Source organism: Danio rerio, chromosome 16 (genome assembly GCF_052040795.2).
Source record: "Danio rerio strain M-AB ecotype USA chromosome 16, GRCz13ab, whole genome shotgun sequence".
Lineage (NCBI taxonomy): Eukaryota > Metazoa > Chordata > Actinopteri > Cypriniformes > Danionidae > Danio > Danio rerio.
In genome coordinates this window covers 25,506,360-25,532,277 of record NC_141036.1, presented here as the reverse complement: position 1 = coordinate 25,532,277, position 25,918 = coordinate 25,506,360, and the positions used below count along the sequence as shown (strand labels likewise).

The 25,918-nt window shown below is 40.5% G+C and overlaps 1 protein-coding gene across 1 annotated transcript in view; it reads left to right on the top strand.

The window, feature by feature from the left end:
- Positions 1-25,918, top strand: part of efna4 (ephrin A4) — a 101,931-nt gene that overhangs the window by 64,508 nt on the left and 11,505 nt on the right. Inside the window, exon 3 of the mRNA XM_087286967.1 lies at positions 2,378-2,446. Within this exon, the coding sequence (XP_087143093.1) occupies positions 2,378-2,446 (69 nt within the window). The remainder of the gene's footprint in view (positions 1-2,377; positions 2,447-25,918) is intronic.

The window sequence follows — 25,918 nt, the reverse complement described above, 5'->3', positions numbered from 1 at the left end:
AAATGGTTCATAATCAGAGCTCGAGTTTAATTCGGTTTTTTTTTTTTTTTTTTTTTTTTTTTTTCTTTTTCAATGGAGGAATGTGTTGAGCGGATTAATGGCAATGTGCTGACAAATTGTTCAAAACAAATGCAGTCTTTTTCAAAATGATTGCTCCCTTGGTAAATATAAACAGAATGCTGTTAAAATAAATAAAACAGGAGAATATCACAAATTCTTTAAGAGGAAGGTGTAAATTATTAAATCAAATTTGGATTTGATTTATGATATAAAAAAGTACCTCATAATTTTTTGATTTGACTAGATACATTTTTTTTTTCATTGGCTTATACTGTATACTGTATATTTATTTACTTAAATTTTATTAATTTATTAATTTATTAAACTGTTTTGGTAACACTGTAATAACTACACACTATGAATCATTTATTAAGCATTAGAAAATAGTTAATTTGTTATCTGTTAAGCACTAACTCTACATTAATAGACATTAGTAAGCAGTTTATAAATATAGCTACACATGCTGTGTTCTTGACTTATAACCATATTTATAATGTGCTAATGATTGTGTTTTCATACTTTACTACTTATTAGTTGTAAATTCTGTATTGCATTATTTACAAATCAATTGTATTTAAGGGTAGTTGGTGGCTTTTAGAATCATTCTAAATGAGTAAGTAAATGATTAATAAACTATTTAAATCAACATTTGTATATTTTATGATTGAGGCATACAGTAATGGTTACTATCTATGTTAATAAATGCTTTATTTACTCAACTTCATGCAGTTGTGTGACCAAATCTACCGTGAGAACTATTTATGCTTCATAAATAGCAACCAAAGGTTCAGTATCAAATGACCAATAAATCTTTGCAATCCTTTAAAAAAAATAAAATTACTGCAAACTTCTAACATTGCTGAATAACAAGTGTTAAAATACAATTAGAAAAAAAACTATTAAATAAAATTGCATTTCTGTGTGGAGTTTGCATGTTCTCTCTGTGTTCGTGTGGGTTTTCACATGTGGTACAGGTGAATTGAATAAGCTTAACTGGCCATAGGGTATGTGTGTTAAGGAGTGTGTGGGTTTTTCTTAGTGTTGGGTTGCAGCTAGAATGGCATCCACCGTGTAAAATATGTGCTGGGAAAGTTGGCGGTTCATTCCGCTGTGGGACTAAGTTAGATTTGTTTTCGCCAAAACACATCATAATTATTGGCACTTTTTTTTTTTTTTTAATACATTTTGCAACTTCTATTTGCCCAGATAATAGCTCTGAGTGTCTCTTGTAAAGCCTGATGAGGTTGAAGAAATCAAAGAGCATTTTCCATTCAAAACCTCTTTAGGTCCTTTAAGTTTTCTGGTCAATGTTGGTGCTCTTTCCGCATTTTCCATAGGATTCAGGCTAGGCTATAGGTTAGGATTCAGGTTGTTGTGATGGATTTGGTGTTTGATTTGGATCATTGTTTTTAAGGAAGATCAAATCATAAGACTTTTATCAAAGGCTGCCTTCTAGACTAGAGTACATGTGTTCCTTGGATTAATACTTCTGTGAAACAAACAAACAAACAAACCAAAAAAAAAATACTCACTCTAAAAGTATTAACATATAAATAAACATTCTTCAGAGCTATTTCATAAGAATCCCAAAAGAGTTTTAGGGGTGCTAATAATTTTGCCCACTATATGTTGAAGAAAATCATTGATTTTATATTGACATTCATTCATTCATTCATTTATTTTCCTTCGGGTTAGGTCCTTTATTCATCAGGGGTCACCACAACAGGATAAGTGGCAACTTATCCAGTAAATGTTTCATACAGCGAATGCCCTTCCAGCTGCAACCCAGTACTGCGAAACATCTATACATACTCGTACACTACAGCCTTCTTTCTGTGAGGCGACAGTGCTAACCACTGAGCCCCTGTGTCGCTCTTCATATTGATGTTTCCCCCCAAATTCCAATTGCTTCAATGGTTAGGTTTTGTGTCTCTCTCTTTTTTTAAATTATATAGATTAAAAAAGCACAAACCAATCAGATTTATTTGTGCAGCGTTGTTTGCTTGTGTTTACCAAGGGCGCCTATAATTTTGAACACGGCTGTACAGTATTTGAGCTAAAATGAGATCTACGGACATATAAATAATGTAGCAATTGTACATTCATGCACGTTTATGATGTGTAAATATCCGTTATGTTTGGAGCAGCTTACGGCGTTGTTTTCAGCGAATGGATTAGAGGAGCAACAACCGCCTTTTTATGGCCTTCTGTGCGTATATATGTATTTGTGCAAGCAGTCTAAAGCATTGATTGTGGCCGCAGCAAATGTCTTCAGTCTGCCTGCTGTTTGACTGTGTCTCTGTGTGTTTTCTTCCAGCTCTGTCCACAGACGACGGTCCTCCCCTCCCCTGCATGAAGCTGCGGGTCACTGTTTGCTGTCCGCCGAGTGAGTTCCTCCTCTCTCCATTTTCATCCACACTTTTTTTTTTCCTTTAAAAAAAAGCAGCCCCTGTCACCCCCCACACACCCCCTCTCACGCAATCAGCCGTGGCTCTTTCTCCGCACGCAAGCACTCACTCACTCTTTCTTTCTCTCTCTCTCACTCACTCGCTCTGTAGACTCGTCCTCATCTTCTCGTTCGCCCTCTCCTGCTAATGCATTTCCCCTTTACCAGCTCTTTATGCTGTTTTTCATCCATTTCTTCTCTCTCTGTCACTGGAGCTTACATGTAGATTAAAGTCGACAAATTATGGTTTAAAATGTAATAAATGGTCAACAATAACCTGCTGTTGTGTTGTTGAAAAACAATGCATTTATATTGAGATTTTGTTTGTTATTATACAAGTTGATGTTATTATACGAGACATTTTTACATTTTATCATTTATTTTCTATGTTAATTATATTGATACAGTATATACACAATGTATTGTATGTACAGTAGTAGTAGTAGCAGCAGCAGTAGTAGTAAAAAGCATATATAAGTACAGCCCTCACAAATCTATCTTTTAAATTCATATTTTTTTAATAGGAAGCTATACAATATTATATTTGTGCATATACATTAGATTAGTCAGTACTGAAGCCAAATTTAGAGCTCATCTAAATAACTTGTGATAACGGTCCAAAACCTAGTACAGACAAATGTATATGTTACAGAAAAATATTTAATACAAATAAAAAAAGGAAAAGTCAAGAGAAACAGAAAAAAAATAAAAACATTTAAAAACATTTTTTAAATTTTGTAGATTATCATTTGTTTTTGCAAAATTAAATTGTATTATCTTTCCATTTATAAGTATGTTCGGTGACTAAAATATTATTTTAATATATTGATCCGTTTAATAAATCTGTTTAAATGCACAAAAATGCATTGCCTATATTTACTGAGAAATGCATAAAAATATTTATTTTCAATATGGGCTGTACTCAGTTATGCTGAGCACTGTACATTGTGTGTTAATAAATGATGATAACAGATTTTAAATATTTGTCATATTTATGATTTTGTTTAATTAGTAGACACTATACAACTTAAAGTGACATTTAAATAATTAACTAGGTTAATTAGGTTAGGCAGTTATGGTATAATGACAGTTTGATCTGTAGACTATTGAAAAAATAGCTTAAAGTGGCTAATAATTTTGAATTATTTTAAATATTAAAAACTGCATTTATTCTAGATAAAATAAAACAAGTAAGACTTTCTCCAGAAGAAAAGTGTGTGTGTGTGTGTTTGTGTTTGTGTGTGTGTGTGTGTGTGTGTGTGTGTGTGTGTGTGTGTGTGTGTGTGTGTGTGTGTGTGTGTGTGTGTGTGTGTGTGTGTGTGTGTGTGTGTGTTTGTTGTGTGTGTGTGTGTGTGTGTGTGTGTGTGTGTGTGTGTGTGTGTGTGTGTAAGTGTGTGTAGATATTGTGTTTTTATAGGTAATAAATCATTCTTCAATTTAAAGTCTTAAATTGTATTCGACATTTTTTGTTGCTAAATGATAGAGCCAAATGCAGCTAAATTACTTTAAATTATTACAATTTAATCAGCCTTTTTTTTTTTACAACAAATAAAAAATAAAATATACTGTAGTCATTGTCCATGTTCCTGGAAAACAACAGCTTTATTTTTTTATATTGTCTATTTATTTAATTTTATTTATTTATTATTGTATTTTATTATCAATCCATAATTAATAATTACAATTATGCAATTATCCAATTATACAGTTATGCGTTAATACAGATTGTTTTACAAAACAATAATACATTTATTTTATTATTGTAGATAATGCATAATTATTCAACAAGGATGTCAAAATCAAATGAACTAATAAACTGTGAAGAGCTTTTTAAAAAAAAAAAAATCTATAATAATTTATAATTTTTCAGAATTTATGCCAGTTAAATACAAAAAAAAAGGTCCCACTTTATATTAAGTGTCCCTAACTACTATGTACTTACATCAAAAAAATAAATACAATGTACTTACTGTGTTTATAATGTATTTGAGAACACTTGTGGAGCTTTTGAGTTGGAAAAGAGGTTGGGTTATGGACAGGTTTGGTGGCATGGGTAGGTTTAAGGGTAGGTTAAGGTGGAAGGGATGGTCAACAGTGTATTTACAAATGTAATTACAAAAGTTAATTACAGATGTATTTACATACATGTATTTAATCAAGCATAAGTACACAGTAAATACATGTATTTACACAATAAGTACATTATAACAAACTATTAATTCCTGTGTAGGTATATTAGTTAAGGCCACTTAATATAAAGTGGGACAAAAAATAAATAAATAAATAAATTAAAAAAAAAAAATATATATATATATATATATATATATATATATATATATATATATATATATATATATATATATATATATATATATATATATATATATTTATATATATATATATATATTTATATATATATATATATATATATATATATATATATATATATATATATATGTGTGTGTGTGTGTGTGTGTATATACAGACATGCTGTGAGTATTACTATGTGTGTGTGCGCGCATTTGTGTGTGCGTTTCACTGGCTCTCAGACCCCTGCAGTTGTGTTGACCTTCCGCTCGGCTTGGCTGATGTGGGATCAGCAGGGAATGTCGGACAGTACGAATGGGAATGGCAGTCCAGTCCGTAAACCGTCCGACCCAATTCCACCTCCCACTTTACACACACACGCACATGAACTCAGACAATGTCCAATCCCATATCTGCATCCTGTCCTGCCCCCAAAACCTGCCTTCTGGCCTCTGCAGTCTCACAGACTCCATACTACAGCGCTTCACCTTTATCACAGGCTATATTGACTGCATGATGTTGTGCTTAAATAGATATTTTACCAGAAATAATTGAATTCTGTCATAATTTAAATGGTTGAAACCAGTAGCTGTTTATTTCCGATAATTAAAGTCAATGGCAGTTACATTTTTTATTGATTATTATTATTCATTCTTTTGTGTTCAACATCATACATCCACTAAAAGATATAGAAAAATACTTTATTACAAATAATCTAGAAATGTGCATATTATTCATGAACATTATTGAAATATCTGAATAAAAAAAGCTGAATAAATGTATACATTTCAACTCATTTGCATAAGCGAATGATGAGATTTCTGTGGATTTCTGAAGGCAAATATTCCACGTGGAATCCCCCTCACATACTGTATGCACCTTAATATTCAATTACTGCGCATGACTGTTTTGCAAAACATTCATTCTCTGCTGGATTTTGCACACCAGTTTTTAACATTTATACAAACCTTTTTTGGTGAAACTTTACCATAAGGTTTCATTAGTATTTACTTACATGAACTAATAATGAACAATCCTTGTACTGCATTTATTAATTATAGTTCAACATTTCACTCATGAATTGTTAAAAACCGAATTCATGTTTGTTATTATCATGCACTAATGAACTAACACTGAACAACTTTATTTTCATTAACAAACATGAAAAAATACTGTAATAAATGTACTGCTCATTGTTTGTTCACGTTGGTAAGTGCATTAACAACATTAACTAATACAACCTTATTGTTACGCCTTTATTTATTTTTTACTTGTTTATTTATATTTATTTAACCATATGACAGTAAACACTTTGAATCCTGAATGTGAGCCTGGTTATATGTTATTTAAAGATCAGTTATAGCCTTTTCTCACCTCAGCTGGAATATCATTTCTTTTTTTTTTTTTCTTTTTTTGTAGTTCAACTTTTAGAAGTCACTTTAAAGTACAACTTTAACTGTTATTTCCACAGTTTGATGTCTTTGTTTGTTTGATCATTAGATTTAATCACCATCATTTTTCTTGGTTGCCAGCAAACATGATTTTTTTTGTTTACCGTAGATGATCATTTTTAACGGTCAAACTTTCAAGACATCCCATTTGTGATTTTCTTACTTAAGGGTTGTAGTGTTTGTTTTACCTAGAGTTTTTGTCTTGTTTCTAGTTAGGCTTTTCAGAATAGTCAATTAATTGTCTTCTCGCACAAACCCGTGGACATGACCTTAACCATTTTTGATGATTCAATATATATCGTCCATACATAAAAACAATTCTAGCAACATTTTAACTGATTATGCAACATCTCTATCTCTATTGGAGGCGTCAGCGTCAGTATGCTTAAAAAACATTTTAGTATTTAAGGTTAATTACTATAGACCAGTGTATCACAATTCAAAGATGACGAAGGAACCCAAGTGCAAGTGACAGTTTTATTAACGCACACAAAGATAACACAGAGAGACTGGGTGGCTGGAAGTCGAAGGTCATAGAAGCAAATAATCACAGTAAACAGAGAATCAAGAGTTCATCAGGAAGAACCTCAATCTCCGTCAACAGAGCGTATCAAAAGTTCATCGGGGAGCACTCCAATCTCCGTCAACAGAGCGAATCAAAAGATCATCGGAGGAGAAACTTCAACCAGCACACTAACCAGCGAACTCAACGGGGAGAGCCTGACAAAGGACACAGAGACAAGTGAGGACAACGAACTGACAAGGTGAGACAGGAACGCTGAACATTTATAGCCACAGTAAATGCGCTACACCTGGAGCGCAATAATCAGCTGAGCGGTGCTAGGCGACCGATGACCATGATCATGTGACCGCCCAGCTGATAACATGAAAACAACAACAACACCGACAGCCACGCGACTCACACAAACACAGAGACAAACGCAGACACACACCGCAAACACAAACAAATCGCACCACGCAGACACATCATAGAAGAGCAGATAGATCCACAACCGTGACATTACCCTCTCCCCTAGGGACGCCTCCTGGCGTCCCCAGACGAGCCTACCTGGCGATTGTAATCATCGATAAGAGAGTGATCCAGTATGTCCCCGGCCGGAACCCAACTTCTCTCCTCAGGACCGTAACCTTCCCAATCCACCAAGTACTGAAATCCTCGTCCCCTCCGTCTAGAGTCCAGAATGCGCTTAACCGAATAAGCAGTCTCCCCATCTACGAGGCGCGGCGGGGGGGGGAACTGGTGTGTGCGGATTAATTGCCGTATGAAAAACGGGCTTTATTTTAGATACATGAAACACGGGATGAATTCTCCTGTACGCTGGAGGTAATTTGAGGCGGACTGCCACAGGATTAATGATTTTAGTGACAGTAAAAGGGCCAATAAATTTAGGAGCTAACTTATTACAAACGGTGCGGAGAGGAATGTTTTTAGATGAAAGCCACACTTTTTGACCGACAACGTAAACGGGAGGCTTAGACCGGTGGCGATCGGCTTTAGCCTTAGTGCGCTCCCCCACCTGGAGGAGGGTCTGTCTGGCCCTGTTCCAGGTGCGGCGGCACCTCTGGACAAAGGCGTGAACGGAGGGGACCGCGACTTCGGATTCCAGACTGGGAAAAACTGGTGGCTGGTAACCTAGACTACACTGAAACGGAGAGAGGCCCGTAGCAGACACTGGTAACGAATTATGTGCGTACTCCACCCACGAAAGTTGCTGACTCCAAGAGGAAGGATTCTGCGAAACCAAACATCGCAATGTGCGCTCAAGATCCTGATTGGCTCTCTCGGTCTGACCGTTACTCTGGGGATGAAAACCAGAAGAAAGACTAACAGTAGCCCCCAATAAACGACAGAATTCTCTCCAAAATTTAGAGACAAACTGAGGCCCCCTGTCAGAAACCACGTCTGTCGGGAGGCCATGAATGCGAAAGACGTGATCAATGACAGCAACCGCTGTCTCTCTGGCTGAAGGTAATTTGGGCAGAGGAACAAAATGAGCAGCCTTCGAGAACCTGTCCACCACGGTTAAAACCACCGTGTTGCCGTTAGAAGATGGAAGACCCGTAACAAAATCTAGCGAGATGTGTGACCAGGGTCTCGAAGGTACTGACAGCGGTTGAAGGAGTCCAGCAGGTGGGCGATTGGAAGTCTTAGAAGCGGCACAGACAGAGCAAGCCAAAACAAAATCGCGCACATCACGAGCCATTACTGGCCACCAGAATCTTTGTTTAATAACAAATAATGTGCGACTCACCCCCGGATGACAGGCTACCTTGGAGGAATGACCCCACCGGATAACGTCGGACCGAAGATCCTCTGGCACAAATAATCGACTCGGCGGGCATCCGATCGGGGGCGTTACCCCATCCAGGGCTGTGCGAACCCGCGACTCGATCTCCCAAGAAATATTCGCCACAAAAACCCTCTGCGGAAGCACCGGATCTGGAGATGACGTACGATCCGAGCGATCAAAAAGACGAGATAACGCATCAGGTTTGATGTTCTTAGAACCAGGTCTGTACGAGATTGAAAAATTAAATCGTCCGAAAAATAATGCCCACCGAGCCTGCCTAGAGTTTAGTCTCTTGGCAGCTTTGATGTACTCAAGATTCTTATGATCGGTCCAAACGATAAAAGGCACCCCAGAACCTTCCAACCAATGTCGCCACTCCTCCAACGCAAGCTTGACGGCCAGCAACTCTCGATTACCAATGTCGTAATTTCTTTCTGCAGCAGATAAACGATGTGAGAAATACGCGCAGGGATGAATCTTGCCGTCCAAGGCAGAGCGCTGGGACAGGATGGCTCCGACCCCTACCTCGGACGCATCGACCTCCACCACAAACTGCCGAGAAGGATCAGGGGCTATGAGAATCGGGGCTGAAACGAAGCAACCCTTCAGTTTTGAAAATGCAGCCTCGGCTGCGTTAGACCACCTGAACGGTGTTTTGGAGGAGGTCAAATTAGTCAGAGGTGCGGCGAGCTGGCTGAAATTGCGAATAAAACGCCGGTAAAAATTGGCAAAGCCCAGGAACCTCTGCAGGGCCTTACGGGAATCTGGGGTTGGCCAATTTACCACAGCCTGAATCTTCTCTGGATCCATGCGCATCCCCTCGACCGACACGATATGCCCCAAAAACTGAACCGACTGTGCATGAAAAACGCATTTCTCCGCCTTGACTTAAAGCCCATTCTCTAACAGCCTCTGCAACACTCGCCTGACGTGCTGAACATGTTCCTGGAGAGAGTGAGAAAAAATCAGAATGTCATCCAGGTAGACATAGATAAACTGATCTATCATATCTCTCAACACATCATTGACGAGTGCCTGGAAAACCGCCGGAGCGTTAGAAAGGCCGAAGGGCAGAACGCAGTACTCAAAATGCCCTCTAGGGGTGTTAAACGCGGTCTTCCACTCATCCCCGGGTCTTATGCGAACCAAATGATAAGCATTGCGGAGATCTAATTTTGTGAAAAAGTTCGCCCCCTGCAGGCGCTCGAAGGCTGAAGACATCAATGGCAAAGGATACGTATTCTTAACCGTGATGCTGTTCAGCCCTCGATAGTCAATGCACGGACGAAGAGAACCATCCTTCTTTTTCACAAAAAAAAATCCCGCCCCCGCCGGGGAAGAAGACGGGCGGATGATCTTGGCTGCTAGAGAATCAGAAATATATTTCTCCATAGCCTCCCTCTCTGGAACAGACAGCGAATATAACTTGCCCTTAGGCGGAGACGTACCTGGCAATAAATCTATAGCACAGTCATAGGGACGGTGAGGAGGTAGAGAAGCAGCCCGAGACTTACTGAACACTCTCTTCAGGTCGTGGTACTCACGAGGCACGTTTGACAGATCCACCTGCTCCTCCTGAAACACAGAACAAGGAACATTAGGACAGGCAGACAATAAACAAGATTCATGACAGCTCTCACTCCAGGAAAAAACTGCATTATGACCCCAATTAATGTGAGGTTTATGTAAGACTAACCACGGATGTCCCAAAATAACAGAAGTATCAATGGTGTCAGTGAGAAAAAATGTAATGAGTTCAGTGTGATTTCCAGAAGTAATGAGTCTTATGGGAGCAGTAATGTGTGTGATGGTCGGAAGAGACAATCCACTAAGAGCGTGCACCGCTATTGGAGAGGAAAGAGGAAAAATAGGGATCTTCAGACTGTTCGCTAATTTAGAATCAATAAAATTCCCCTCGGCTCCGGAGTCGATGAGGGCGTGGCATGTGTGAGAAGTGGAGTTAAAACACAGTTTGATAGGTAAGGAAGTCATATTAGCAGAGTTCTTTTTAGGCATAATTTCACCCACCAATAAACTCTTACCCATAGATGGCTTATCATTCTTGGCCGGACAAAAAGCCACAAAATGACCCCCAACTCCACAGTACATACACAAACCCCCAGAACGGCGACGACGTCTCTCCTCAGCAGAAAGACGAAACCTTCCCATCTGCATGGGTTCGGGCTCCGATTCAGGGGGCGTTGCCTCTTGAAAACAGGTCTGCGAAGCCAGGCGCTGAAGACGGGGCTCCTTGTGAAGATGTCTGCGTTGGAGACGATTGTCCACTCTAACAGCCAGATTAATGAGACCTTCGAGTGTTTTCGGCAACTCCAGCGCGTAGATCTCGTCCTTGATGTGCTCCGCTAATCCATGAAAAAACATGTCCCACTGCGCCTCGCTGTTCCAGCCACACTCCGCTGCCAACGTACGAAACTCAATTGAATAGTCCACAACGCTCTGATCTCCCTGACGGAGCTCTGCCAGCTTTCTGGACGCCTCTCTGCCCGAAGCCGCTTGATCAAACACCACTTTAAGTTCTTCTGAAAAGGCTTTGAAGGTGTTACAACAGGGATTCTTGTTCTCCCAAACCGTAGTTCCCCATAATGCCGCTTTACCTGTTAGCAGATTGATCAAAAAGGCTACTTTGCTCTGCTCGCTGGGAAAAGACGAGGGCTGGAGAGCGATGTATAGCGAACATTTTGCCAGGAAGCTCGACATAAATGGGGTTCGCCCGCGTAACTCTGCGGCGGAGGTAGTCGTGGTTCGGTGGAGCGGGTTTCGATAACAGCTGGGCTGGCTGGTGGATTAACAGGAGGAGGTGGCTGAGCGGATCCGGCAGCGAGACCCGTGCTGAGACGCTGGACTTGAGTGGTGAGTTCGGAGACCTGGTTAACAAGCGCTTGAATGGCCTGACTGGTTACCTTCATCTGTTGGTCTTGATGGTCTAGGCGAGCGATGCTGCGAGACAGGATCTCCTGAACTTCCGATGTACTTGCTGGGTCCATAGTGGTCAGTTCGTTCTATCACAATTCAAAGATGACGAAGGAACCCAAGTGCAAGTGACAGTTTTATTAACGCACACAAAGATAACACAGAGAGACTGGGTGGCTGGAAGTCGAAGGTCATAGAAGCAAATAATCACAGTAAACAGAGAATCAAGAGTTCATCAGGAAGAACCTCAATCTCCGTCAACAGAGCGTATCAAAAGTTCATCGGGGAGCACTCCAATCTCCGTCAACAGAGCGAATCAAAAGATCATCGGAGGAGAAACTTCAACCAGCACACTAACCAGCGAACTCAACGGGGAGAGCCTGACAAAGGACACAGAGACAAGTGAGGACAACGAACTGACAAGGTGAGACAGGAACGCTGAACATTTATAGCCACAGTAAATGCGCTACACCTGGAGCGCAATCATCAGCTGAGCGGTGCTAGGCGACCGATGACCATGATCATGTGACCGCCCAGCTGATAACATGAAAACAACAACAACACCGACAGCCACGCGACTCACACAAACACAGAGACAAACGCAGACACACACCGCAAACACAAACAAATCGCACCACGCAGACACATCATAGAAGAGCAGATAGATCCACAACCGTGACATTACCCTCTCCCCTAGGGACGCCTCCTGGCGTCCCCAGACGAGCCTACCTGGCGATTGTAATCATCGATAAGAGAGTGATCCAGTATGTCCCCGGCCGGAACCCAACTTCTCTCCTCAGGACCGTAACCTTCCCAATCCACCAAGTACTGAAATCCTCGTCCCCTCCGTCTAGAGTCCAGAATGCGCTTAACCGAATAAGCAGTCTCCCCATCTACGAGGCGCGGCGGGGGGGGAACTGGTGTGTGCGGATTAATTGCCGTATGAAAAACGGGCTTTATTTTAGATACATGAAACACGGGATGAATTCTCCTGTACGCTGGAGGTAATTTGAGGCGGACTGCCACAGGATTAATGATTTTAGTGACAGTAAAAGGGCCAATAAATTTAGGAGCTAACTTATTACAAACGGTGCGGAGAGGAATGTTTTTAGATGAAAGCCACACTTTTTGACCGACAACGTAAACGGGAGGCTTAGACCGGTGGCGATCGGCTTTAGCCTTAGTGCGCTCCCCCACCTGGAGGAGGGTCTGTCTGGCCCTGTTCCAGGTGCGGCGGCACCTCTGGACAAAGGCGTGAACGGAGGGGACCGCGACTTCGGATTCCAGACTGGGAAAAACTGGTGGCTGGTAACCTAGACTACACTGAAACGGAGAGAGGCCCGTAGCAGACACTGGTAACGAATTATGTGCGTACTCCACCCACGAAAGTTGCTGACTCCAAGAGGAAGGATTCTGCGAAACCAAACATCGCAATGTGCGCTCAAGATCCTGATTGGCTCTCTCGGTCTGACCGTTACTCTGGGGATGAAAACCAGAAGAAAGACTAACAGTAGCCCCCAATAAACGACAGAATTCTCTCCAAAATTTAGAGACAAACTGAGGCCCCCTGTCAGAAACCACGTCTGTCGGGAGGCCATGAATGCGAAAGACGTGATCAATGACAGCAACCGCTGTCTCTCTGGCTGAAGGTAATTTGGGCAGAGGAACAAAATGAGCAGCCTTCGAGAACCTGTCCACCACGGTTAAAACCACCGTGTTGCCGTTAGAAGATGGAAGACCCGTAACAAAATCTAGCGAGATGTGTGACCAGGGTCTCGAAGGTACTGACAGCGGTTGAAGGAGTCCAGCAGGTGGGCGATTGGAAGTCTTAGAAGCGGCACAGACAGAGCAAGCCAAAACAAAATCGCGCACATCACGAGCCATTACTGGCCACCAGAATCTTTGTTTAATAACAAATAATGTGCGACTCACCCCCGGATGACAGGCTACCTTGGAGGAATGACCCCACCGGATAACGTCGGACCGAAGATCCTCTGGCACAAATAATCGACTCGGCGGGCATCCGATCGGGGGCGTTACCCCATCCAGGGCTGTGCGAACCCGCGACTCGATCTCCCAAGAAATATTCGCCACAAAAACCCTCTGCGGAAGCACCGGATCTGGAGATGACGTACGATCCGAGCGATCAAAAAGACGAGATAACGCATCAGGTTTGATGTTCTTAGAACCAGGTCTGTACGAGATTGAAAAATTAAATCGTCCGAAAAATAATGCCCACCGAGCCTGCCTAGAGTTTAGTCTCTTGGCAGCTTTGATGTACTCAAGATTCTTATGATCGGTCCAAACGATAAAAGGCACCCCAGAACCTTCCAACCAATGTCGCCACTCCTCCAACGCAAGCTTGACGGCCAGCAACTCTCGATTACCAATGTCGTAATTTCTTTCTGCAGCAGATAAACGATGTGAGAAATACGCGCAGGGATGAATCTTGCCGTCCAAGGCAGAGCGCTGGGACAGGATGGCTCCGACCCCTACCTCGGACGCATCGACCTCCACCACAAACTGCCGAGAAGGATCAGGGGCTATGAGAATCGGGGCTGAAACGAAGCAACCCTTCAGTTTTGAAAATGCAGCCTCGGCTGCGTTAGACCACCTGAACGGTGTTTTGGAGGAGGTCAAATTAGTCAGAGGTGCGGCGAGCTGGCTGAAATTGCGAATAAAACGCCGGTAAAAATTGGCAAAGCCCAGGAACCTCTGCAGGGCCTTACGGGAATCTGGGGTTGGCCAATTTACCACAGCCTGAATCTTCTCTGGATCCATGCGCATCCCCTCGACCGACACGATATGCCCCAAAAACTGAACCGACTGTGCATGAAAAACGCATTTCTCCGCCTTGACATAAAGCCCATTCTCTAACAGCCTCTGCAACACTCGCCTGACGTGCTGAACATGTTCCTGGAGAGAGTGAGAAAAAATCAGAATGTCATCCAGGTAGACATAGATAAACTGATCTATCATATCTCTCAACACATCATTGACGAGTGCCTGGAAAACCGCCGGAGCGTTAGAAAGGCCGAAGGGCAGAACGCAGTACTCAAAATGCCCTCTAGGGGTGTTAAACGCGGTCTTCCACTCATCCCCGGGTCTTATGCGAACCAAATGATAAGCATTGCGGAGATCTAATTTTGTGAAAAAGTTCGCCCCCTGCAGGCGCTCGAAGGCTGAAGACATCAACGGCAAAGGATACGTATTCTTAACCGTGATGCTGTTCAGCCCTCGATAGTCAATGCACGGACGAAGAGAACCATCCTTCTTTTTCACAAAAAAAAATCCCGCCCCCGCCGGTGAAGAAGACGGGCGGATGATCTTGGCTGCTAGAGAATCAGAAATATATTTCTCCATAGCCTCCCTCTCTGGAACAGACAGCGAATATAACTTGCCCTTAGGCGGAGACGTACCTGGCAATAAATCTATAGCACAGTCATAGGGACGGTGAGGAGGTAGAGAAGCAGCCCGAGACTTACTGAACACTCTCTTCAGGTCGTGGTACTCACGAGGCACGTTTGACAGATCCACCTGCTCCTCCTGAAACACAGAACAAGGAACATTAGGACAGGCAGACAATAAACAAGATTCATGACAGCTCTCACTCCAGGAAAAAACTGCATTATGACCCCAATTAATGTGAGGTTTATGTAAGACTAACCACGGATGTCCCAAAATAACAGAAGTATCAATGGTGTCAGTGAGAAAAAATGTAATGAGTTCAGTGTGATTTCCAGAAGTAATGAGTCTTATGGGAGCAGTAATGTGTGTGATGGTCGGAAGAGACAATCCACTAAGAGCGTGCACCGCTATTGGAGAGGAAAGAGGAAAAATAGGGATCTTCAGACTGTTCGCTAATTTAGAATCAATAAAATTCCCCTCGGCTCCGGAGTCGATGAGGGCGTGGCATGTGTGAGAAGTGGAGTTAAAACACAGTTTGATAGGTAAGGAAGTCATATTAGCAGAGTTCTTTTTAGGCATAATTTCACCCACCAATAAACTCTTACCCATAGATGGCTTATCATTCTTGGCCGGACAAAAAGCCACAAAATGACCCCCAACTCCACAGTACATACACAAACCCCCAGAACGGCGACGACGTCTCTCCTCAGCAGAAAGACGAAACCTTCCCATCTGCATGGGTTCGGGCTCCGATTCAGGGGGCGTTGCCTCTTGAAAACAGGTCTGCGAAGCCAGGCGCTGAAGACGGGGCTCCTTGTGAAGATGTCTGCGTTGGAGACGATTGTCCACTCTAACAGCCAGATTAATGAGACCTTCGAGTGTTTTCGGCAACTCCAGCGCGTAGATCTCGTCCTTGATGTGCTCCGCTAATCCATGAAAAAACATGTCCCACTGCGCCTCGCTGTTCCAGCCACACTCCGCTGCCAACGTACGAAACTCAATTGAATAGTCCACAACGCTCTGATCTCCCTGACGGAGCTCTGCCAGCTTTCTGGACGCCTCTCTGCCCGAAGCCGCTTGATCAAACACCACTTTAAGTTCTTCTGAAAAGGCTTTGAAGGTGTTACAACAGGGATTCTTGTTCTCCCAAACCGTAGTTCCCCATAATGCCGCTTTACCTGTTAGCAGATTGATCAAAAAGGCTACTTTGCTCTGCTCGCTGGGAAAAGACGAGGGCTGGAGAGCGATGTATAGCGAACATTTTGCCAGGAAGGCTCGACATAAATGGGGTTCGCCCGCGTAACTCTGCGGCGGAGGTAGTCGTGGTTCGGTGGAGCGGGTTTCGATAACAGCTGGGCTGGCTGGTGGATTAACAGGAGGAGGTGGCTGAGCGGATCCGGCAGCGAGACCCGTGCTGAGACGCTGGACTTGAGTGGTGAGTTCGGAGACCTGGTTAACAAGCGCTTGAATGGCCTGACTGGTTACCTTCATCTGTTGGTCTTGATGGTCTAGGCGAGCGATGCTGCGAGACAGGATCTCCTGAACTTCCGATGTACTTGCTGGGTCCATAGTGGTCAGTTCGTTCTATCACAATTCAAAGATGACGAAGGAACCCAAGTGCAAGTGACAGTTTTATTAACGCACACAAAGATAACACAGAGAGACTGGGTGGCTGGAAGTCGAAGGTCATAGAAGCAAATAATCACAGTAAACAGAGAATCAAGAGTTCATCAGGAAGAACCTCAATCTCCGTCAACAGAGCGTATCAAAAGTTCATCGGGGAGCACTCCAATCTCCGTCAACAGAGCGAATCAAAAGATCATCGGAGGAGAAACTTCAACCAGCACACTAACCAGCGAACTCAACGGGGAGAGCCTGACAAAGGACACAGAGACAAGTGAGGACAACGAACTGACAAGGTGAGACAGGAACGCTGAACATTTATAGCCACAGTAAATGCGCTACACCTGGAGCGCAATAATCAGCTGAGCGGTGCTAGGCGACCGATGACCATGATCATGTGACCGCCCAGCTGATAACATGAAAACAACAACAACACCGACAGCCACGCGACTCACACAAACACAGAGACAAACGCAGACACACACCGCAAACACAAACAAATCGCACCACGCAGACACATCATAGAAGAGCAGATAGATCCACAACCGTGACACAGTGGTTCTTAAAGTTTTTTCACCAAGTACCACCTCAGAAAGAAAAATTCTCTCCAAGTACCACCATAATGACTGGTATTGAATATACGTAGTAAGCCTAATTAAGAGGCGTCAGCTCTGCACAGTTCACAAAAGTGGCAGATTTATTCCTATTATTATGAATATTTATTATTGTCAGCCACTTTAAACATAATAAAAAGTTAGAACAATAGCACACAGTTAAAAAAAGATAAATAAAATGTCAACATCTAAATTAAAATGTGATTGTAATAGTTTATTAGAAACGGCACTGTTCTTAAAAAGTTAAAAGAAAACTGCTGTACTTAAATGTATAGTGTTATCATAAAATATATTCATCAAAACCTGCAAATGTTTCTTGGACCTGATAAATATAGGTTATAGCGAATGTCATAATAATTATATATAACTCTGTTTGATAAATTTTGAAATATATGTTGCATGTATATATGACTTAGTTGTATATCTTTGAAATATAAACGTTAACCTGTATTCTAAATATATGAATTGGATTTACATATTTAAATTAGAAATGAGATCTGTTTGCCGCCTGTTAGAGCAGGCTATGCGTGTCAGAGAAGCAAATGATTAAACTATACCTGTCAACATTCGATATAAAAATACGAGATACGCCCCCAACAACCGTTACGAGTATGGGGAGGAAAATAACCTCAAATGATAGAATACATAATAAACATTAGAAAAATGAAAATAAAATCAAATGTTTAGCCTATTAAATCTATCAATCTAACCTATCAATTTCCTGATCACTTCGTTGTGATCGTACACGTCAAAGGGTTAAAAGCGTGATCATTGTTTTACTTGAATACTCCGCGTACCACTAGAAGGAAGCCTGCGTACCATTTGGTACATGTACCACAGTTTGGGAACCATTGCTATAGACCATTTTGTGGGGTATAAACAAAAACAATGGTCCCAACGCATTTCCTGTTTTACGTTTCTATAGCTTCCGAGAATCCAAAAAAAGCCACATACTGATAAATTATGATAGCTGTTTTAACATGAATTTATTATTGATGTCCCTCTTGTTACAGTTATGAAATAATTTGATAAAAAGCAGGAAATGTTCATGGGCCAATGACATCACCACACTGAAATGGTTGAATGTATGTTTTCATGTGGGTGAGTGACGGCTGAAAATAGCAGATCTAAAAATCGCAGCCTTTTTCTTTTAACATGCACTTGTTTGTTAGCATCTATTATTATTTATTTGTTTAGGACATTCATTTTCACATTCTTATTTCAATTCCTAATTATTCAACTGTTAAACTGACTATAATTAAATTTAATATTCTTAAGAAAAAAATATTATGTATTCTTTGGAGGAGTGTACTTGCATTATGATGCTATTATATTGTAATTTTGGCATTATATAATGAGAGACATAAAATGGTCTTAAAATGGCAATTTTATCGTTTATCGCAATATTCTTTGGTGAAATATATTGAACAACCAAAAATAGATATCATGACAGGCCTACTTCTGGTTCAAATTTCTGAAACATGTTAAATCGAAGCATTTTCTAGACACACAAAAAAAATTGTCTTTTTTCAAGAAATAATATGTCAAAGTTAAGTGAAAAACCAAAGTAATATAATCTGCCTATGGGGTTAGCCAAATAATATTATGTCAAAACAAAAAAACAAGATTATTTTGCTTACCCCATTAGCAAATTAGTTTGGACTAGAAACGACAAGAATAAAAACCAAGTTAGAAATACATTTTTACAGTGCATCCAGATGACAGCCACACACAAAACCTAAAAACATCAGATTTATCCACAACCCACAGAAAGGTGATCGTTCTACAAATAACGAGGCAAAACCTATGCACTGCAGCCTTAGTTATCGCAGTTTTTGAGTTGGAAAAGTGCTAAAACGTCATATTTGTTCCCCGCCGAGCGAATCAAACAGAAACTCTGTTGTGAAATCAAATTCTTGAAGCCTTTAAGGAGGTGTTTTGCTCAAGTGTTGTGAAATATTTCGTTTCTAGTTTGCAGTTGGAGCAGAAAATCCTTGCTCAATTGATTATAAATGTTTGTATGTGAAACATCTGTAGCTGAGAGTGATCTGAGGTGGACGTTGTTTATTTTAGGAGGGCCTGTTTGATAAGAGGAGATGGAGTTTTGTGTTGGGTTCCAGGAGAAAAAGGCTCCTTCATTCAGTCTTACTTAATCCATGCTGGACGCTCTAATGAATGCGTGGAATGACAACTTTTCTTCCTCGTCTTTGCACATTTTCCTCTTCTCATGCTCCCGCTTCAGATGCACCATCTCTTTTTTCCGTCTCTTTCTCTTTTTTCCCTTCCTCTCTATCTTTTTCCCTCTTTTTCTGTTCTCTGACCGAGACTAATCCCGACTAAACTGTAGCATCCCTGCGTCTCCCTCCCTCCTTTTCTCTTTCTCCTCCTCGTGTTTAGTCGTTCCTGGAGTGGCACTAATCTCCCCCACTCTGTTTCTTTTAGTCTTTTCCTCCCCTCCCTCATTTTTATGATCTTTCGTTACCAGAGCAAAACTAATCAGAGTCTTATCCACTGCACTTTCTTTGAGTCTCTTCAAACCTCCGCCATTTCTGGATTGACGCGCAAATTCCATCTCTTCCTGGTATCATGTTCTTGAATAGTTTTAGACAAATCCATTTAAATTTATACTTGATTTCAGGCATTGAAATGGTAAAAGTGTTACACAGCTTTTGAATGTAGGTTTTTTTCTCGGTACATTAAAATGTTATCTATCTATCTATCTATCTATCTATCTGTCTGTCTGTCTGTCTGTCTGTCTGTCTGTCTGTCTGTCTGTCTGTCTGTCTGTCTTTCTGTCTGTCTGTCTGTCTGTCTGTCCGTCCGTCCGTCCGTCCGTCCGTCCGTCCGTCCGTCCGTCCGTCCGTCCGTCCATCCATCCATCTATCTATCTATCTATCTATCTATCTATCTATCTATCTATCTATCTATCTATCTATCTATCTTCTATCTATCTATCTATCTATCTATCTATCTATCTATCTATCTATCTATCTATCTATCTATCTATCTATCTATCTTCTATCTATCTATCTATCTATCTATCTATCTATCTATCTATCTATCTTCTATCTATCTATCTATCTATCTATCTATCTATCTATCTTCTATCTATCTATCTATCTATCTATCTATCTATCTATCTATCTATCTATCTATCTATCTATCTATCTATCTATCCATCTATCTATCTATCTACCTTGAGCACAAATACTGATATATATAATTTTAGCATGATTTACTGAAGACACGCACTAAAATGTCGTTTACTGTAACAATACAATAGTGTTTATATAGCATCTTGGCGGTCATTATTACAAGGATCACTTGTAGGCATATTCAAATCTTTATGGACCATTTTCACAAGCCTGTTATGATGCATTTAATGGTCATCTTAATTTTAAATCCTTGAAAGTTTTTCATATTTAGATTCTTTTTTAAATGTATGAACATTTATATGTATGTATGTATATATTATATCATCTTTGCTTCAAATTACAAAAAACGAAGTACTGCTTGTGCGAGGCGTTACTAATGCAGCTTCTATGGAGCAGGACAGTAAATATGACATTATTCTCTCTTCTGCCTGCCATTTTTAGTCTTACACAATTTTTAATTTTTTTTTTTGTCTTGATAAGACAATCGTGGAGTTTTTCTTTTATTATTTCCGGAAATAAGATTGTAAAAATATTATTTGTTGAACTCACTCACTGCCCTTTAACTCACCCATTCACTGTTTCCCATCCACTATCATATTTAAAATTATATCTTAATTTAATCTAATTAAATAATTTATTTATATCATTATATATCTTTATATAATCATTGTAAAAAATTTCCTAATGTTAAAACACGACCCAAATCCCATTTGAGGCCCACCACAACATGACGTAGGAGTGCGGTTTTCCCTGCCCACTGAATTGATTGACAGCCACCATGTTTCAATAATAACGTGTATACATACACCTGTCCAAGGAACATTTTTTTAAATAAACTAGGATAAAAATATTTGTTAAAACTCTCTGTGATTTTTAGAAGTTTTCTAAATGCTTTTTTTTTTAAAAACAGAGTATGTTTGTAATAAAGATAGTAAAATCCATACGTAATTATTAACCGCTACAATCACCATGGCCACATGGTGTCAGTAAACCCTAATATGTGTGTGTGCTGCAAATGGCATTTATGTGAGACTCATTTCAGAAAGGCTTGAATAAACACCACAAGTCCATTAAATAAACTTATTTGGGATTTTGACTATTGAGCTGTATTTCAGCTTCATTCGAGTCTGTCTATGTCCCTGTGGTGTTTATCTGACGTAAAGCATGATGAGAAGCAGAAACGCACATGGGAACAGTGGGCGGGTAGAAGCAGCTCATTTGTATTTAAAGCTACAGGCTACAAAAACAGCTACAGTATTCTCAGACAACAAAATGAGCAGAATCTGGAGGCTATAATAAATTATCTGATGGGTATTTTGAGCTGAAATTTACAGACATATCCTGGAGACACCAAAGGCTTATCTTACATCTTTAAAAAAAGGTCAAATAGATGCCCTTTAAAGGTACAAAAGTATACCCTATATGTACAAAAATGTTTCTTTAAGGTACCAATGTGCACCTGTAAGGTACCAAATGTACTTTTTAAAAAGGTACTGCACCAGTGACAGCTTTTGTACCTTTATTTATTAGTGTGTATGAGGCGAAAAAATCTATAATGTGAATAATAACCCCATACAGTATGTTGATATTTAACTACTCAGCACTTAAATATAAAGTTACACTGTTGCAAAGAACCCTCAAGATAAAGTGTAAGCCCTTTTAAGTCAGATTTTATACTGCATTCATGTTTTCACTTCTAATCAAAATACTTTATTTATGTTTATATTTTAGTTCAAGTTTTTAGCACACATTTTTTTCATAATTACCCATAACAAAATAATTATCTGCTAATCATGCTTATTTTTAGCAACCAGATCTTCAAATTCCAGTCTATCCACAAAAACTTGACATTATTTGCAATCGGTGACGTTTATTTATTAACTTATTTTGAGAGGAGCACGTGCTTATGATTGATCACGGCTGGTCCTGCATTAGCTAATGCGTGATCCACCAATCAGACGATTCCTAACTCACTATAAATAACCAGAGTTTCTTACTTTAGTTATCTTAGCCTTAAAGAATCCCCCTTCCACCCCGCACAGCGACCTAGTGGTTAGCACTGTTGCCTCACAGCAAGAACATAACTGGATCAAATCCTTAACAAGACAGTTGACGTTTCTGTGCAGAGTTTACATGTTCTCCCCATACCTGTGTGGGTTCCCCTGGGTTTTCCTATTTCCTCCCACAGTCCAAAGACATTCGTCATAAATGAACTGACCAATCTAAATTGGCACTATAGTTAAGCTCTTAACCAGCAGCAAATCTCTATATAGCAATTTCGAAATCGTCATTAGTCCTAAATAAGGGGAGAATTTAAGAGACCTACCTGAGCTCAAACTCCCCTATCATCCTGCAAACACAAGGAAGCCCTGGGCTTAAGGATCTTATGAGATCAGGGCTCTCTTCAAGGACAGCATGTCAAACTCGCTTTTTTAATCAATCATCAGCGAAGTGTGAATTCTTGAATTATTTGATATTTTTTATTATCTGCCACAGCTCAGTCTTCCTGACAACAGTAAATGTATTAGGCCAGTGGTCCTCAAACTTTTTTCACAAAGAACCACCTCAGACAAAATTGTCTCTCCAAGTACCACCATAATGACTGGTATTGAAATACATGGGAGGGCTAATTAAGCGGCTACAGCTCTGCATAGTTCACAAACGTGATAGATGAATTCTTATTATTATGAACATTTATTGTTGTCAGCCATTTTTAACACAATAAACAGTTTAAATAATTACACACATTTAAACAAAAGACAAATAAAACGTCAACGTTTAAATTAAAATGTGATTTTAAAAGTTAATTAAAAATGGCAATGTTCCTAAAAAGTTAAAAGAAAACTGCTGTACTTAAATGTAAAGTATTATCATAAATAATAATACTGGCCAGCCCAGGTGCACCCCATGCAGGCCAGTTCAGGTGGGGCCCACGCGGGCTAGCCAAGGTGGGGCCCACGAGGGGCTGCCCAGGTGAGTCCTACACGGGCCATGCCAGATGGGTTCCACATTGACCATCCCATATTGGTGGATTCAGAGCACATGCCCCAGTAAAAGTCTCTAGTGCCCCAGTTAATACTTTGAGGTACAATTTACTTTATATGCAAGTGTATTTATTAAGAGTGGTAATCCCAGAATAAAGATGTTATTAACCTATGTGCAACAAACCAACTTTGATGAAAGCAATATAGTTTTAATCAAAAAGCAAACTGAGCATGTGCGCAGAAAAAAACATACCCACCATATGATGGTGATCTTGTTTAGACTAAGCATGCCTCCTGATAGATTTTTTTTGCATGAAGCTAAAAAGAGGGATGATGAGTCAGGGAGGACAGACTTAAACCTAATTTTCGGCCATGAGTTGGGTCTAAGACAACACAACAGATAATTCTATAAAACACTTTTTTTTTACAATTTTTCCTATAGAATTGTCTATTGGCTTTCTTTTCCAAAAGCCTAAAAACCACATTTAACTTGAACACCTGCACTAATTATCCTCATTTGCTCGACACGTCTCTGCATTCTCCTCCACATTACTCTTTCATCCGCTCCATCTTTACCGCATACAGTATCTTCTTGCACCACCTTTACAGCATGTTTCCTGCACTGTTATCCCTCTGATCACTGCTATGTAAAAACGAATGAAAGGGTAGGTGTGTGACAGGACTTTGCGCCTGGGCATGTTTTGCACAGCTGGTGTTTGTTCCTCCTGGTCGTGCCATAAACCGATGCTTGTTCCTTCCTGTGGCGCCTCTTTTATCTGACAGTTCGTGTTCAAGTGAAGGTCCTGTCAGAGCTGGCAGCTTCAGCCTCGCAACTAGAGAAACAACACCAGCACAGCTAAACCTCAGTCACGCGGCAGTTAAAGTTTAATTAAGTCGAGCTTGTTTCACTCCGTCATTTGAGCCTTAATGGCCAGACTCGTGGGACATGGCACAAGCGAAGGACAGCACACCAGAGGGAATCGCAGACAAAACAAACTGTCTTTCAGAAAGTTGGTTAATGTGAAATAAGCTTGCAGTGTGTTGAGCTGCAGAATACACCGAGAATAGCCGAATGCAGCTCATTATCCACCTTCTTCTTACAGATGATGCCATGATGCTTTGATTCAATCATGAAAGTAACTTTTGTAAAACTGTAAGCAGCGAGTTAGAGACTGCCAATTAACTGGTTCACTCTTGGAAGGCAATAATTTACCAGTAAATTCAACAGTATTCTCTTTCATTTATCACACATTGAACAGCTCAAACTAAGTTCAAAGAGTAACAGTATGGAAGATTTTTATTGGGAGACCATACATAACAAATAAAAGCAGAGACACACCAAAGCCATTATCAAAGTACTAGCAATGACAAAAATTGACTGTATTGTCATGTCTCGTCGGTTGCGTCTGGTCCCAATTAGAACAAAATGCTATGCATGAACACCTCAAACAGACGCCTTAAAAATAAATTGTACATTTGGCATCTGCATAAGAGGATGTATCTTTCCATACCCACAGATGGCAGTAATCTGTATTGTCATTTTGTCAAAAGAGAACCATAACAAGTGCTGCACACACATAGGGCCCTATCATACACCCCGCACAATGTGGCACAAGGCACGGCGCAATGTGGCGCAAGGCACGGCGCAATAGTCTTTGGCTAGTTTCAGCTTGGCGCAAGAGTCGTTTTGAGGCGTTGCGCTACGCTGTTTAAATAGCAAATGCATTAGCGCTCATATGTGCGCCCATAGGTGTTCTGGTCTAAAAATTAAGGCGTTCTGAGGTGTTCAAGCTTAGATTTGCCCACCTGTCAGGTTTTAAGACCATTTGGGGCAGAGCATTTGTATTAGGATATAACTCAGGTTTTTGAGCACACTTCGTTATTATTGTTCATTTATTCGTTTGCTGGAAATTAGAACTGAATTTAGAAATAGTCTTGAAACTAATATTTACACAAATAAACACAATTATTTATTTATAGACTAATTGATGTCTGTGCGTAACAGTTTCCCTATCCAAAAGTGAAAGTAGATCCATTATCTCTCATTTTCACTCAGTAGATGCTCTGTTTAACAGTTTTCTGTTAAAAAAACTGTTAACTGTTAACTGTTTGTGAACTGTCTTGTGAAATGCTCAGTTTTTCCACTTAGACTTACTTTACGTCCTGTAAATAGCGAATGCACTTATGGCGCGACGCAGCTGGCTCTTAAAGGGAATGGGAGATGAGACTCTAATTGGTTTATTCTCAAAACACATCTATAATTCATTAGGAAAATAAATTCAACCCTTTTAGACCATGCGCCACGGCGCAAAGCGGATTTTTCCGTCCTTAAATTAGCAAAAATGAGTTCTGACACGCCCTGAAAGCATTTGCGCCCTGCGTTTTGCGCTCTGCGCATGGACCGTCAAAATAGAGCCCATAATGTTGGCTGTTTCTCAATTCCAAGAACGCAGAAAACGGACTTGCGTTCTAGTGAAGTCCGGTCTTGCTAGGTTACCTCAGAAGAACAAACTTCTGAGAGCACGGGAACAGAGAACTTGTCCTCTGAGAAATGAGATATTGCGTTTTTCCTGATGGTCACATGACCTTCACGCGTTTTTAATGGAAAATGATTTAAACATTACAGC